At 40.0% G+C, this 13,479-nt stretch overlaps 1 protein-coding gene across 3 annotated transcripts in view; it reads left to right on the plus strand.

The window, feature by feature from the left end:
• Positions 1-13,140, plus strand: part of col28a1b (collagen, type XXVIII, alpha 1b) — a 25,246-nt gene extending 12,106 nt beyond the window's left edge. For all 3 annotated transcript variants that reach the window (XM_076890220.1, XM_024804151.2, XM_023153401.3), the window contains 21 exons: positions 179-247; positions 346-414; positions 1,537-1,605; positions 2,041-2,109; positions 2,656-2,727; positions 2,824-2,892; positions 3,006-3,077; positions 3,760-3,828; positions 4,308-4,376; positions 4,454-4,522; positions 4,618-4,686; positions 5,218-5,286; positions 5,367-5,435; positions 5,913-5,981; positions 6,235-6,315; positions 6,479-6,514; positions 7,141-7,177; positions 7,302-7,856; positions 8,445-8,629; positions 9,227-9,512; positions 12,548-13,140. In XM_076890220.1, the coding sequence (XP_076746335.1) occupies positions 179-247; positions 346-414; positions 1,537-1,605; positions 2,041-2,109; positions 2,656-2,727; positions 2,824-2,892; positions 3,006-3,077; positions 3,760-3,828; positions 4,308-4,376; positions 4,454-4,522; positions 4,618-4,686; positions 5,218-5,286; positions 5,367-5,435; positions 5,913-5,981; positions 6,235-6,315; positions 6,479-6,514; positions 7,141-7,177; positions 7,302-7,856; positions 8,445-8,629; positions 9,227-9,512; positions 12,548-12,720 (2,325 nt within the window). In that variant the 3' untranslated portion in view covers positions 12,721-13,140. The remainder of the gene's footprint in view (positions 1-178; positions 248-345; positions 415-1,536; positions 1,606-2,040; positions 2,110-2,655; positions 2,728-2,823; positions 2,893-3,005; positions 3,078-3,759; positions 3,829-4,307; positions 4,377-4,453; positions 4,523-4,617; positions 4,687-5,217; positions 5,287-5,366; positions 5,436-5,912; positions 5,982-6,234; positions 6,316-6,478; positions 6,515-7,140; positions 7,178-7,301; positions 7,857-8,444; positions 8,630-9,226; positions 9,513-12,547) is intronic.
• The last annotated feature ends 339 nt before the right edge of the window (positions 13,141-13,479 follow it).

Genomic DNA, 13,479 nt, shown 5'->3' on the forward strand with positions numbered 1-13,479 from the left:
AGCATGGAACAAAATGCAGCCAGCATCCAAAGAAGAGTTTAGGAAAAGAAACAAGACTAATTTGTATTTTAAAAAAATATACAGATCAGTGTAAGTGGTAGGATTGAAAGATTGCTGTTCTTAATTGTATAATTTACATACAGCTATGTATAAATCAGATTTCTCATATTTTCTTTAGGGTGATCGAGGATATGAAGGTCCAAAGGGAAGTCGTGGGCCTCCTGGTATTGGGATCAAAGGTGACAAGGTGATTTAACTAAAATTTACTGCTGAATTCCTCATCAATGTCTCCATGTACAGATCTGAATCTTTAATCATTGCATTTCTTCTATTCCTTTTTCTCAGGGCAATTTTGGTCCACCAGGAAATCAAGGTCCAGTTGGTGCTCCTGGTCCAGGACTTCAAGGAGAAAAGGTAAACATGTCAAACATGTGGCCCAGGGGCCAGAATGAGTCCATCAAAGGGTCTCATTTTGTCAGCTTGATGGCTTTGTTAAGTAAAAAATTTAAAAGTCATTAATTATTCCTATTTTTCAGCAAACTGCTCGGCTAATCCTTTTGTGATGATTTCCAGTAGTGGAAATGTTTACAAGTATTTAAAGATTTACAAGTTTTTTGAATCGTAAAAAGGAAAAAAGAAATTCTCTTGATGTGAAGGGCTTTCCACTGTAAGCAGTAAACTATGATGTACATGCAATAACAGACTCAATGAATGTGATATAAACTGAAATAATCGTAAGCACCTGGTGAACTGTAACATCATTTCATAGAAAAATTATCAGTAATTGGTTTTGAGGAGTTTTTCTCTCCAACATCAGTCGGTCAGGTAAGCAGAGAGTTTGAAATAGACACTGAGACATGAAATCACACATATTTATGTCAAAACGTCTCATCTGTTTTATTCGTCTCATCTTTCAGCTTTAGTCGTGCTCTGACTCGGATGAACATTTTCACCCTCTTTCACGTCGTAACCTTTAAAGAGACTTTTTGTTTAAGCATATTTTATTACACAATGATTTTACTCGTCTGACCTTGTTAATACACAGTAAATACACATACACAGTGAAATTTAAGCCTGGGAAATCCAAAAAACATTAGATTAACAATAACAAAGAATTCATGTCCTTCAACACAGTCCTGACTAATGTTTCATTTAGAAATAAAAACTGAAACTGAAGGCAGACATGTTATACTGTCACTTTGACTTTTCTCATCAAAAATAGATTTAGAAACATCCAGCTTCTTCCACTGATCCACTTCAGTGTTGCACGGGGACTACAGCATATCCCAGCTGGCATAGGGGCCACTAAACAGACAACCATTCACATTCAAGTCACACCTACGTATAATTTTACCGTCTCCAATTGACGTAACCCCATCCATGTGTTTTGGGTCAACTCCACATAGAAAGGCCCTGCCTGGATGGTGGATTCAAACTGAGGACCATCTTGCTGGCAAGAAGGCGCTAACCACCATGCTAAAAAATCAAACAAGCCGCCCCCCCCCTCTTCAACTTAACTCTCTTTTTTTCCTTCAGGGAGATCAGGGTCCAGCTGGGCCTCCAGGACCCAAAGGAGCTCCAGGTGTTGGAATAGCAGGACCAAAGGTAAGACACACAATAACAGACAAGATGATGATTGTGAATCGGTCTTCCTCTGAATCAGAGGGTTTACTGGCTGCTGGAGGTTAAGACATAATTCAGTCAATTCAGTTTAAAATAGTAACAGGGAAAAATCGGACTCTAAAGCAGCAATTGAGTCTGTAGTATGCTATGCTATATACTATTATAATAAGGTCCATATTTTACATATAGTCTATCATTTGTTGTGCCACGTACCATTAACACTCACTGGCAAACCCAAGGTATATATGACAGAAAATAATGAGAAACAAATATCCTTTACGTTTCTGAGTAATGTTTTCTAAAGATGCAGTGCTCTGGTGTTTCAAGAAATTCATACGAAAGAAACTCTTATAGATGATACTAAATATTTACATCTTTTTTTGAATACCCAAATGACTATGTGACTATTACCTTCAGGGGGATCAGGGCCTCTCAGGTGAGCCAGGACTACCAGGTGAGCGAGGTGTTGGAGAACCAGGGCCCAAAGTAAGTCCTCTTTGCACTGCTGCACTACTCCTGCTGTTACTTCCTGTAGTCAGAGTAATATTAAGAAAAACTGACCACAAATCCACATATAATACTTAATATGAATCTTTGGCCACACCTTTTGTGTTTTCAGTCCCCTTGACACAAGTGTACAAGCACTTAGATATGCAGCCTGTTTTTACAAACATCTGAAAGAATGGGGTCTTTCTAAAGAGCTCAACGAAAATTTGAGTGTGGTGATGTAATAGGGTGCCACCATAGCAGCAATTTCTTCTAGATATTCCTCAATTAACTTTAAGTGGTATTACTGCAAAGTTAGAGCAATATTTTATGAACTGGAAGATGCATTTTATTTCATTTGGACAACTGTAGGTTAGCCACCAATCCTGCTTCCAGCCTTCATGCTAACCCAAGCTAACTGCCTCCTAGCCATAGCTTCTTAATTAAAGACAACATAACGCAGATATTCATCTTCTTAATGTAGCTGATTGTATTTGCATAGTTTCAACCCCTCTGGGACTCTTTTGTGTCATTTTGCTGTTTCAGGGTGACCCTGGAGCTGAGGGGTTATCAGGTATACCTGGTCAGCCAGGAGAAGATGGAATCCCAGGACCAAAGGTAATGAAGCCTGATGTCAGTCAGTTTTCTGCTTGTTAAATGTACTTTAAATACATTTTACCAGTCTGTCTGTCCACTGTGTCATTTACTGATCAGGGGGACCTTGGGTTATCGGGGCCCCGGGGAGCTGATGGGGCTCCTGGCAAAGGTGTCCCAGGAGAGAAGGTAACAGTGTGTCTGTGTTTCAGATCAGATCTCCATATTTTGTTCTAGAGGTTATAAGCACTTAGCCACAATCCAGAAGATTGTTTACAGGTTGTTTTGTGTTATTCTGACAGGGAGACAAAGGGGACCGGGGGTCCAGAGGCCAGCAAGGTGCAGTCGGTCCTGTGGGGCCAATGGGCCCAAAGGTATGTGTGTGTTTACCAGAAGCATTTTAGAAAAAAATGTCATAATAATTTTACACAGCAGTCAAAGTGATATCTGGAGACTGAGAGAAGCATTTCACTCACACTGATGATGTTATTTGGAGTTGTTTTTGGATTACTGAGTGTACATCAAGTCAAAGTAATATTGTTGCTACATAAAATGTACATGCTTTAAATGTTGGTCCAAACTCAGAAAAAACAAAAACAGGCTTTAAGAAGCACCTTATTTCCAACATGGACCTACCTGCAAACCAGAAGGTTAATTAGTGAACTAGTAAATTCTTAAATGGAACCCCCCCCCAAAAAAAAAACAGAAATCTGCTGCTACAGTTACACAAACAGCACATCCGTCCCTCCTTCCAGCCATCTATTTTGTACAACTTCAGAGTGGTAGGGGTGCCTGGAACATGTACGAGGTATAGGTTGCATCTGGACGTGTTACCGGCCCATCCAGGGTGCAAGCAGTGAGGAAAGAGAGAAAATATAAAAATGTATTAAAAAATTTACAAAATTTGAAATTGTTCTGTTAAAGTGTATGACTGATACCATGGTATCCGTCAGGTTCTAAAAAAAGGCCATGATTAGATATTATCATGCATTCAGGGAATTATTTTTAAATGGCTTTGTGTACCGTTATCTTTCTAATAAGTGCTTTCTCCTCCAGGGGCAACCAGGAATTATGGGGCTACCAGGTCCAGCTGGACTTACTGGCAGGGGTATAGCGGGGGCCAAGGTAAATCAAGGCTGCATAACTAAAGTTGGTGTGACTTTCAGTAATAGTATCAAATCAAATCAAATCACTTTTATTGTCACATCACATGTGCAGGCACACTGGCACAGCACATGCGAGTGAAATTCTTGTGTGCGAGCCCCACAAGCAACAGAGATGTGCAAACACAACAACACAAACGAGCAAAATACAAGAATGGCCAACCTGAAACTAATAAATATATGTACAATATATAATAGTGTATGCATTTCTGGATGTGTATACTAAATATTTTCCTACGTGTGTGTGTGTGTGTGTGTGTGTGTGTATACACATTTTTACAAATTAAATAGTAAAAAAAAAAAAAAAAAAAAATAATAATAATAATAATAATAAAATATATAAAATATACAGAGTTGAATATGTGCAAAACAAGTGGCATTTATATACAGTGTGGAGTGCATAATGTTGAAAGTAACAGCTTTACTTCTGGGTTTTGTCAGGGAGAACCAGGTCCACAAGGTCCACCCGGAGCTGTGGGAGACCCAGGAATTGGTTCACCTGGATCCAAGGTCAGTTCACTTCCGGTTTACTCTTCAGTTATCCTCCCCAGTAAAGTATGTGAGTACAATTAAGTTTTGGTTTGTAGGGTGACAGAGGGCCACAGGGCCCCCTTGGGCCACCTGGACTAAAAGGAGAAGGTTTCACTGGCCCCCCAGTGAGTATCAAACCAGATTACAGCCTCTTTTATCAGCACAAGACTCCAAGTAATCACACTCAGGTTTCAATGTCAATTGAAAAAAATATTCTTAGGGACTTCCCGGGCCTCCTGGCCTGATGGGAGAGACTGGACCAGATGGGATTGGTTTACCTGGAACAAAGGTAAGTAAAAATACTGGCTTTTTAAAAAATTATTATTATGGAGTAGTTCTCTTCACCTCTTAGGAACATTTAAATAGATAATTTAGATAGTCAGATTTTGAAAAGGAATAAACAGTTCCCCTGTTTACTCTTCAAAGCACCTTGAGGCAACTGCTGTTGTGATTTGGTGCTATATAATAAAGTTGAATTGAAGTCTTACCTTTTATCTGACCTATTATCCAAAAGCTTCTGCTTTCTTGTTTGATAAAAAATACAAATAACGACTTTTTCTGACTTTCCTTTTGTTGCTGTGATGATTTTGGTTTTAAACAGTTTTATTTGTGCAATTAATAATAGTTTTAATTATTGCATTTTTCCTTTTATTTTTGAAAATCTGTATGTTGTTTGCAAGAATGCAAGACTGCATGTCTGTCTGTAGGCATGTACACTTAAATGAAGCATTTTGTAACTGTGCGTTCTAAAAACTGATGCACAAATAAAGCTATTATCATTATTGCAAGTATCAATAAATATTTAATAACTTACGTTCAGGGAGAAAGAGGCTTGCCTGGGCCTCCTGGACCTGCTGGGCCACCAGGAATCGGGTTACCTGGTCCAAAGGTAATCAGAAATGTAGAAAACAATGGATTTTGTTGTATTTTTGTTGTCTTAAGTAGATATAAAGTTTTCTTTTCCTGCAGGGTTCAGCTGGCCAAATTGGACCACCTGGTCCACAGGGGTTACCTGGAGAAGGGTTACAAGGACAAAAGGTACCATTGTCACCTGTCACTCACATTTATTCACTTGCAGCTGAATTATTGAATGTTTCTATAAGTACATTTTAAGTAATAATGAAGATAATAAAGATTCTGATTTAGGGAATTCATGTTTGCTACACTCTGGTAACACAGTGATAAAAGAATTGCTGTGTTTCCATTGAGTCTCGCAAACTAAATAATGAGTTTTCTAACAGGTTTGGTTGGATTTTAGCTAAGACATATGAACCTACATTCCCTCCTTTTATGCTGTGGTCATTAGCAGCAAGAGAAGCACACTGGAGTTGTTTTGAATGAAGATCTGATAGGGTCAGTAAGTTTTTCAGTGGATCTATGCAGTTTTTTAGAGACAGGTATGGAAACAATTGTTGCCATAAATTTAGATATCATTATCTCACTAACATTAACCATAAAGGTCTGAAAGGTCACACAGGGATGAGTGACAACATGAACTCTGCTGAATGTTTACAGGGCGAGTCTGGATTTCAGGGGATGCCCGGCCCCAGAGGTCCTCCAGGACAAGGTCTGCAGGGTGATAAGGTACCTTGATGTTCGCAATGTGGGAAGTGAGGAATTATTATGTAAACTAAAGTCAGCACTCAAATAAAGGTGAAAGATAATCTATGCAGTGTCATCACCTCAAACATACAGAAGCAACAATGAATGCAAAAGATCATGTTGGGCAGAAAAATGCGATTCTGGCCGAAATATGAATGATGGGACATCGTTTGCTATAACGGCTTTACTTTGTCATTTATACACTGAAAAAATTTGTGTTCTTTTCCTCCTGCAGGGGGACCGAGGGTTCAGAGGTGAGAAAGGCAATAAGGGAGACAGAGGGGAACCTGGAGAGCCGGGCATCATCGGACCTCTGGTACTGATATATTTTTGCCAGACATAATACTAACTTTTATTTCCTTCTCTGAAGAAAGTCTTGATGAATTAAGAAGTCATTCTGTAACTGTAGGTTAACAGAACAATTTAAGTCAGAAAATGCTATAGTGTTTTCCTAAATAATGACTTGTTTTAAATGACAGGGCAAAACAGGACAGAAGGGGGAACCTGGACTTACAGTAAGTATGAGTACACTTAAAATAGCTCTAAACCAATTAAATCTCAGATTATTTTTTCATTAGACGCTGGTACTACCCACATGAGCTAATGGTTTGCTGATAATCGTCTAGACAGCCAACTGTATAATCTTATATAGGGACACTATTTAAGGTTTTTTAGCCTGCGTGCTGTTGCTGCAGATCTGCAAACCACTTTGTAACCCACCTCCTGCCAGCTCATTTTATGCTGTATTTAACATAATGTCATGTCTGTTGTCATTGATGCATCGACTGTGTCTTCAGAAATTATTGAGTTTTTCTCCGCATGCGGAGATTTAAGTAACAGGTGGGTGTGGCTTCTGTGACTGAGTTGACACTTAAGGACATCTGCTCTTTCTCACATCATACATATCCAGGGTTTAGAAAAAAAGGCATGAAACTCAGAGTTAAAAACCTGAGCTTGACACTCACAGATATTATTTGTTTGTGTTGCCATATTTAACATCAGCATCCACAACAGTAACAGTGCATGTTAGATGTTATGGAAATGTATAATAGGGTCCCTAACTTAACCAATAACATATGTTAAAAAGACAAATAAAAAAATGTGTTGAACCACCTCTAAAATATTGTACTCTCTTTCACAGAGGGATGAAATCATCAAAATAGTAAAATCCATCTGCAGTAAGTCACAAAATTAAGTTTGTGAATCTTAGTTTTCCTTAAATCAGTCACCAAGGATTAGTTTCCTCTTTAGTCATTAACCTTTATTTGCTCCTCTGGTCGTGTTTTTGCTCCATGTCATCAGGTTGTGCACTGACGTGCCGCCAGACACCCTTGGAGCTCGTCTTTGTGATCGACAGCTCAGAGAGCGTCGGCCCGGAAAACTTCAACGTGATCAAAGACTTTGTGAACGCCCTGATCGACCACACCTCGGTCAGCCGGGACATCACTCGTGTTGGCGTGGTCCTCTACAGCCACATAAACATGGTGGTGGTCAGCCTCAGACAGGAAGCCAGCCTCGATGAGATCAAGTCTGCTGTGCATTCCATGACCTACCTGGGCGAGGGCACATTCACAGGCAGTGCCATCCAACAGGCCAACCAGGTGTTCAAGGCAGCCCGGCCAGGTGTGAGGAAGGTGTCGATCATCATCACCGACGGACAGGCCGATAAGAGGGACTCGGTCAGTCTGGAGAGCGCCGTGACAGAAGCCCAGAGAAGCAACATTGAGATGTTCGTGATCGGAGTGGTGAACAAAAGCGATCCACTGTACAAAGAGTTCAAGAAGGAGCTCAACTTCATGGCCACTGACCCCGACAGTGATCACTTGTACCTGATCGATGAATTCACAACACTTGCAGGTGACTGGCCTTGACACAGGCTTTATGATCTGATAGTTTTGTCTGACTGAAATGCAGCAAAAAATGCTAAGTAAAAAGCCTAGTATAATACAATAAAGTGGATTTAGAAAGAACCATTTTACTTTAACCAACTGAAAACCTGCAGCTGTGATCCTACTTGATTCTAACACAAGAAGAGCACAACCAACGCAGCAAACCAATAAACAAGGCAAACCAATTCCCGTAAGAAAAACTGCAATCAATTCAAAACCAAGCAAACTTAAAAAATATAAATAGTTTTCTTTCGTATTGGAGTTTGGATAAGTCATGCGTCTTATCCAGAGATTCATGAGTTTAATTTTCCACACAATACTAACTGCGAGACTGAACATTTATCATTATAAAGAAGTGAAGCGGGCACAGATGTCTCATTTTCCTGTTTTCTAGCATATCCTCAATCTGCACCTGAACATGAAAGTAAATATGATGAACCTGAAACTGGGGAACGTCTTGTATTTGTGTGCTTTGGTTCAGAAATACTCCCTCAGAAAAACTGCTGTGTTGTTAAATGCAGAGTAGAACTGTCCATTTGTCTTCTGGTGTTTGCAGCTCTGGAGAAAAAACTTTTGAGTCATATCTGTGAAAACGGAGAGAGACACTTGTTCAGCTCCATCCCGAGCTCGGGGCTTCCTCCAGGAATCCCAGAAGTCTCCAGCAACGCTCGAGAACCGCCATACAGGACAGACACGGACACTCCCACTTTCACAGGAGACTTCAGGAGAGTCCAGAAAATGGTGAAAACGTGCTGGTTTTTTTAAACTTTGTTCTGTGCGCTCAGACCCTGTTGCAATATCGAAAGGACACTAAAATCATCTTCACAGTTTGGTGACTTTTTCTCTAGCGCCAACAGCAGGTCAGATTTTTCTTTATTCAGGTGAAATATCAAAACATTTACCAATTCAAAAACTCAGCAAATGTTGCCATTTGTCTAAATATGCCAACATGCTCAAGCTGAAAGCACCACAGTGCTTAAAACATTCCTCTTGGGGTCATCAATGAGTTACGAATAACTGCCTAAAGACCCTAAAATATTTTCTTCTGTTAATATTTATATCAAAATTAAAAAAGCAAAACAAAATGTGGACCACATTCTTAAATAACTCAAATGGCTGGTGATTGTTTCCCTCAAAGTTAAAGACTCTTAGTAAAATGTATGTAAATCTCTGAGCTCTTGTGTAAATCTGTTGTCTTCAGCTGCTCTGAAGCTCTGCACCACTTCCCACAGATTTCACTCAGTGACTATGACTAGCTCAGGTGTCGCCTGGTGACCTCTGTACCTCTCTACAGTAAGATAAACTAAACATTAAAATATTTTTCTGTGCCTGTTTCAGCCCGGCCCTCCTGGTTCACACCCTGACGGTGAGTCCACCTCTAGAAAGAGGCCGACGATGAACAGTAGGACCACCTTAGAAACTCAGAGGCTTCCGTTCTTCGACAGGGAGCCCTTCAGGCCGGTAACAGAGTTCCTCCCACAGTTTGATGTGAACAACCCCACACACGATGTGGTGATGACCGGAGCCATCGGGCCAGCTGGTCCTACTCTGAAGACTCCGCCTGAGGAGAAGATACCACCGGTACCAACTCCGCCCCTGCTGTCCTCTGACAACTTCCTATCAGGTAACTGCTGACAGTCTGCAGCAGAGACTGTAAGATGGAGAAATAAAGGTGTCCCCTAAAATGATAGATAAAGCCTCTTCTGTGCATCTAAGTAGTAGCTAATGTATTTTTACAAATTCTAATCATTTTTATCCTAAAGTCAGCCTACATGTAAGGTTTGTTCCTGTTTTGATGAGAAGACAGATGTCTTTTGAGTTCAGTCTATGACTTTATCTGATGCACTATTTCTGAGTTGGGAGATCTGACTTCCTGGAATCTCATCATCACTTCAAGGTTTCCTGGAACCAGTAAATCTCCTGGATCTGTTGGCAAGAAATCAAATAAGCGTTACTCATGTTAATCCAACAAACAAGCTTTCAGACATACAGTGAATATACAGTGGCTTGCAAAAGTATTCGGCCCCCTTGAACTTTTCCACATTTTGTCACATTACAGCCACAAACATGAATCAATTTTATTGGAATTCCCCGTGAAAGACCAACACAAAGTGGTGCACACGTGAGAAGTGGAACGAAAATCATACATGATTCCAAACATTTTTAACAAATAAATAACTGAAAAGTGGGGTGTGTGTAATTATTCAGCCCCCTTTGGTCTGAGTGCAGTCAGCTGCCCATAGACATGCCTGATGAGTGCTAATGACTAAATAGAGTGCACCTGTGTGTAATCTAATGTCAGTACAAATACAGCTGCTCTGTGATGCCTCAGAGGTTGTCTAAGAGAATATTGGGAGCAACAACACCATGAAGTCCAAAGAACACACCAGACAGGTCAGGGATAAAATTATTGAGAAATTTAAAGCAGGCTTAGGCTACAAAAAGATTTCCCAAGCCTTGAACATCCCACGGAGCACTGTTCAAGCGATCATTCAGAAATGGAAGGAGTATGGAACTGGACGAGCTGCAGAGATCCACAGCTCAGGTGGGGGAATCTGTCCATAGGACAACTATTAGTCGTGCACTGCACAAAGTTGGCCTTTATGGAAGAGTGGCAAGAAGAAAGCCATTGTTAACAGAAAACCATAAGAAGTCCCGTTTGCAGTTTGCCACAAGCCATGTGGGAACACAGCAAACATGTGGAAGAAGGTGCTCTGGTCAGATGAGACCAAAATGGAACTTTTTGGCCAAAATGCAAAACGCTATGTGTGGAGGAAAACTAACACTGCACATCACTCTGAACACACCATCCCCACTGTCAGATATGGTGGTGGCAGCATCATGCTCTGGGGGTGCTTCTCTTCAGCGGGGACAGGGAAGCTGGTCAGAGTTGATGGGAAGATGGATGGAGCCAAATACAGGGCAACCTTGGAAGAAAACCTCTTGCAGTCTGCAAAAGACTTGAGACTGGGGCGGAGGTTCACCTTCCAGCAGGACAACGACCCTAAACATAAAGCCAGGGCAACAATGGAATGGCTTAAAACAAAACATATCCATGTGTTAGACTGGCCCAGTGAAAGTCCAGATCTAAATCCAATCGAGAATCTGTGGCAAGATCTGAAAACTGCTGTTCACAAACGCTGTCCATCTAATCTGACTGAGCTGGAGCTGTTTTGCAAAGAAGAGTGGGCAAAGATTTCAGTCTGTAGGTGTGCAAAGCTGGTAGAGACAGACCCTAAAAGACTGGCAGCAAAAGGTGGTTCTACAAGGTATCGACTCAGGGGGCTGAATAATTACGCACGCCCCACTTTTCAGTTATTTATTTGTAAAAAATGTTTGGAATCATGTATTATTTTCGTTCCACTTCTCACGTGTACACCACTTTGTTTTGGTCCTTCACGTGGAATTCCAATAACATTGATTCATGTTTGTGGCTGTAATGTGACAAAATGTGGAAACGTTCAAGGGGGCCGAATACTTTTGCAAGCCACTGTAAAGGCTGGACATGGCCACAGTGACTTCACCCATTGGTTAATGAGATTGTAAATCTTTGAGCTGAGTATTTTTGCTCTTGACCTCTTGGTAATCGTTATCAGAGATCAAAAGCAAATGCTTACTGGAACTGAAGAACTGGTTAATTACAAGTACGGCCCACGCTAAAGCATGCCCCGCTTTGTCATCATTTCTAACTATTACAGGGATTTAATTTAAAATACTAATTATTTACAAAAATTAGCATTTTAATCCAATTGGAATTTACTGGGTAAACAATTAGAGTGAGGCCTTAAGTCATCAGGAACTTGCAGATCAAGGGAAGCAAAAATGTTTTGTTTTTTTTTTTCCTCTATCTAAAAGAGCCGCCCCCTGCTGGAGAATATCCATCAGTGGCTCTGAGCAAGAACTGTCACACAATTTAAACATGCATTTGAAACTATAGGATTCATATCTTATTTTTCAAAGACATTTCTGTACAAACGCTGTAAACACCTGCATTCTTCTTACTGCTCTGATGCTTCAGAGCAGTAAAATTAAGCTTTTAAATTGCTTTAAAAAGGTTGCTGTTTCAAACAGCTGTCACAAAATGTGATAATATAGGGATAGGTATCACTCAGTCAACTGGATGATTTAGGCAGCAAAACTTGACTGGAATCAACCCTAAATACCACTTTCAAACAGAACACTGAAGGATTCTCTCATAATCATGATCTCATGAATCTTGTAAGAATTGAACTGCCTTGTAGGGCCAGAAATATTGGTCAGTGTTGTCCAGCAGCTTTTATTTGGATTGGTGTAAACCTTGCTACAAACATTGATGGTCATCAGAGGATCAAAGCAATCCTCTAATGTAATTCCTCTGTCTACACCATGAAAGTCACATTGTTGATCTATTAGAAACTGTTAGGTCCCACATTTTGATTCTAGTGCCATTTTCAGTTTCTCTCCCAGATGTCCTTAGTTCTGCAGAGTGCTTAATATATTACAATACAGGAAACTTTAAACCATGTTTCAATGCTTTATTTTGCCCCTCTGTCCTTGTCCCATTAAACAAAAAAAGAAAACATATTTACCAGTAACTGAACACAGCAAAAGAATAAGAGTCCCCACAGGGCTGCTAGCACAGGTGTCGTCTCTGATAACACTATTTTTTGTGGTCTCTAGCCGAGCGCTGCACCCAGACCCTGGATCCAGGGCCGTGTCGGGAATATGTGGTGAAGTGGTACTACGATCCCACGGCGAATTCCTGTGCTCAGTTCTGGTTTGGAGGCTGCTTAGGGAATGACAACAAGTTTGATACTGAGAAGAGCTGCAAAGAAGCCTGTGTCAAGGCCTGACACGCACATGCCTGCAGTCACACACACACATATGAAATGCTTAGAAAAGATTTTGATTCAAATTGATGTGAGATTTACCAGAAAGTTCACTTCAGTAAGTGAGTACTCTTGTAGTTACTTTGACACGGATAGATAAGCAGCTAATGTTAGAAAGCATCATTAAATCAAACTGAGTTTTAGGTTTTAAATGTAGTGGACTACTTATTTGTGGTATTTGTCTTAAAACAAAGAAAAAGAGGAAACAATTTTTATGTCACTTCAGAGCTCCTCTGTTAAAATACCACTAACTTCTTTAAGAACAAGAAAATGTAACTTTTTTATAATGCAATGTTTTTTTTAATGATACTTTTTATGTGTACGTTTATTTTTAATACTTATGTCATTAAAAGATCAAAATAAAAGTGTACCTTTTAATCATGAGCATCCAAGTTTCATCCAAGGCTCTTAGTTTAAGGTTTGTGCTGAATAGACATGATTTTTCCCCCCTCTCCAAATACACACAAAAAACAAACAAATAATGCTTCTAAAAATGCTTGGTGTATTTTTAGATTAAATATTTAGTTTTAGATGTTAAACAAAGAGACTTAAGTGCTGGGGAACTGGAACCTTTCTTAAAATCAGCCCATTTTCATGGGATCAAAGATAACTGACGACACAGGTGTGGGTATACCTCATAAATTAAACTCATCTCTGGGCGATTCTTTGTTTGAAATTTCCACTTGTAAGCTGAAGCCATGAATGCACAAGTAGTAAAGTAAT

This window comes from Maylandia zebra, linkage group LG11, assembly GCF_041146795.1.
Source record: "Maylandia zebra isolate NMK-2024a linkage group LG11, Mzebra_GT3a, whole genome shotgun sequence".
NCBI lineage: Eukaryota > Metazoa > Chordata > Actinopteri > Cichliformes > Cichlidae > Maylandia > Maylandia zebra.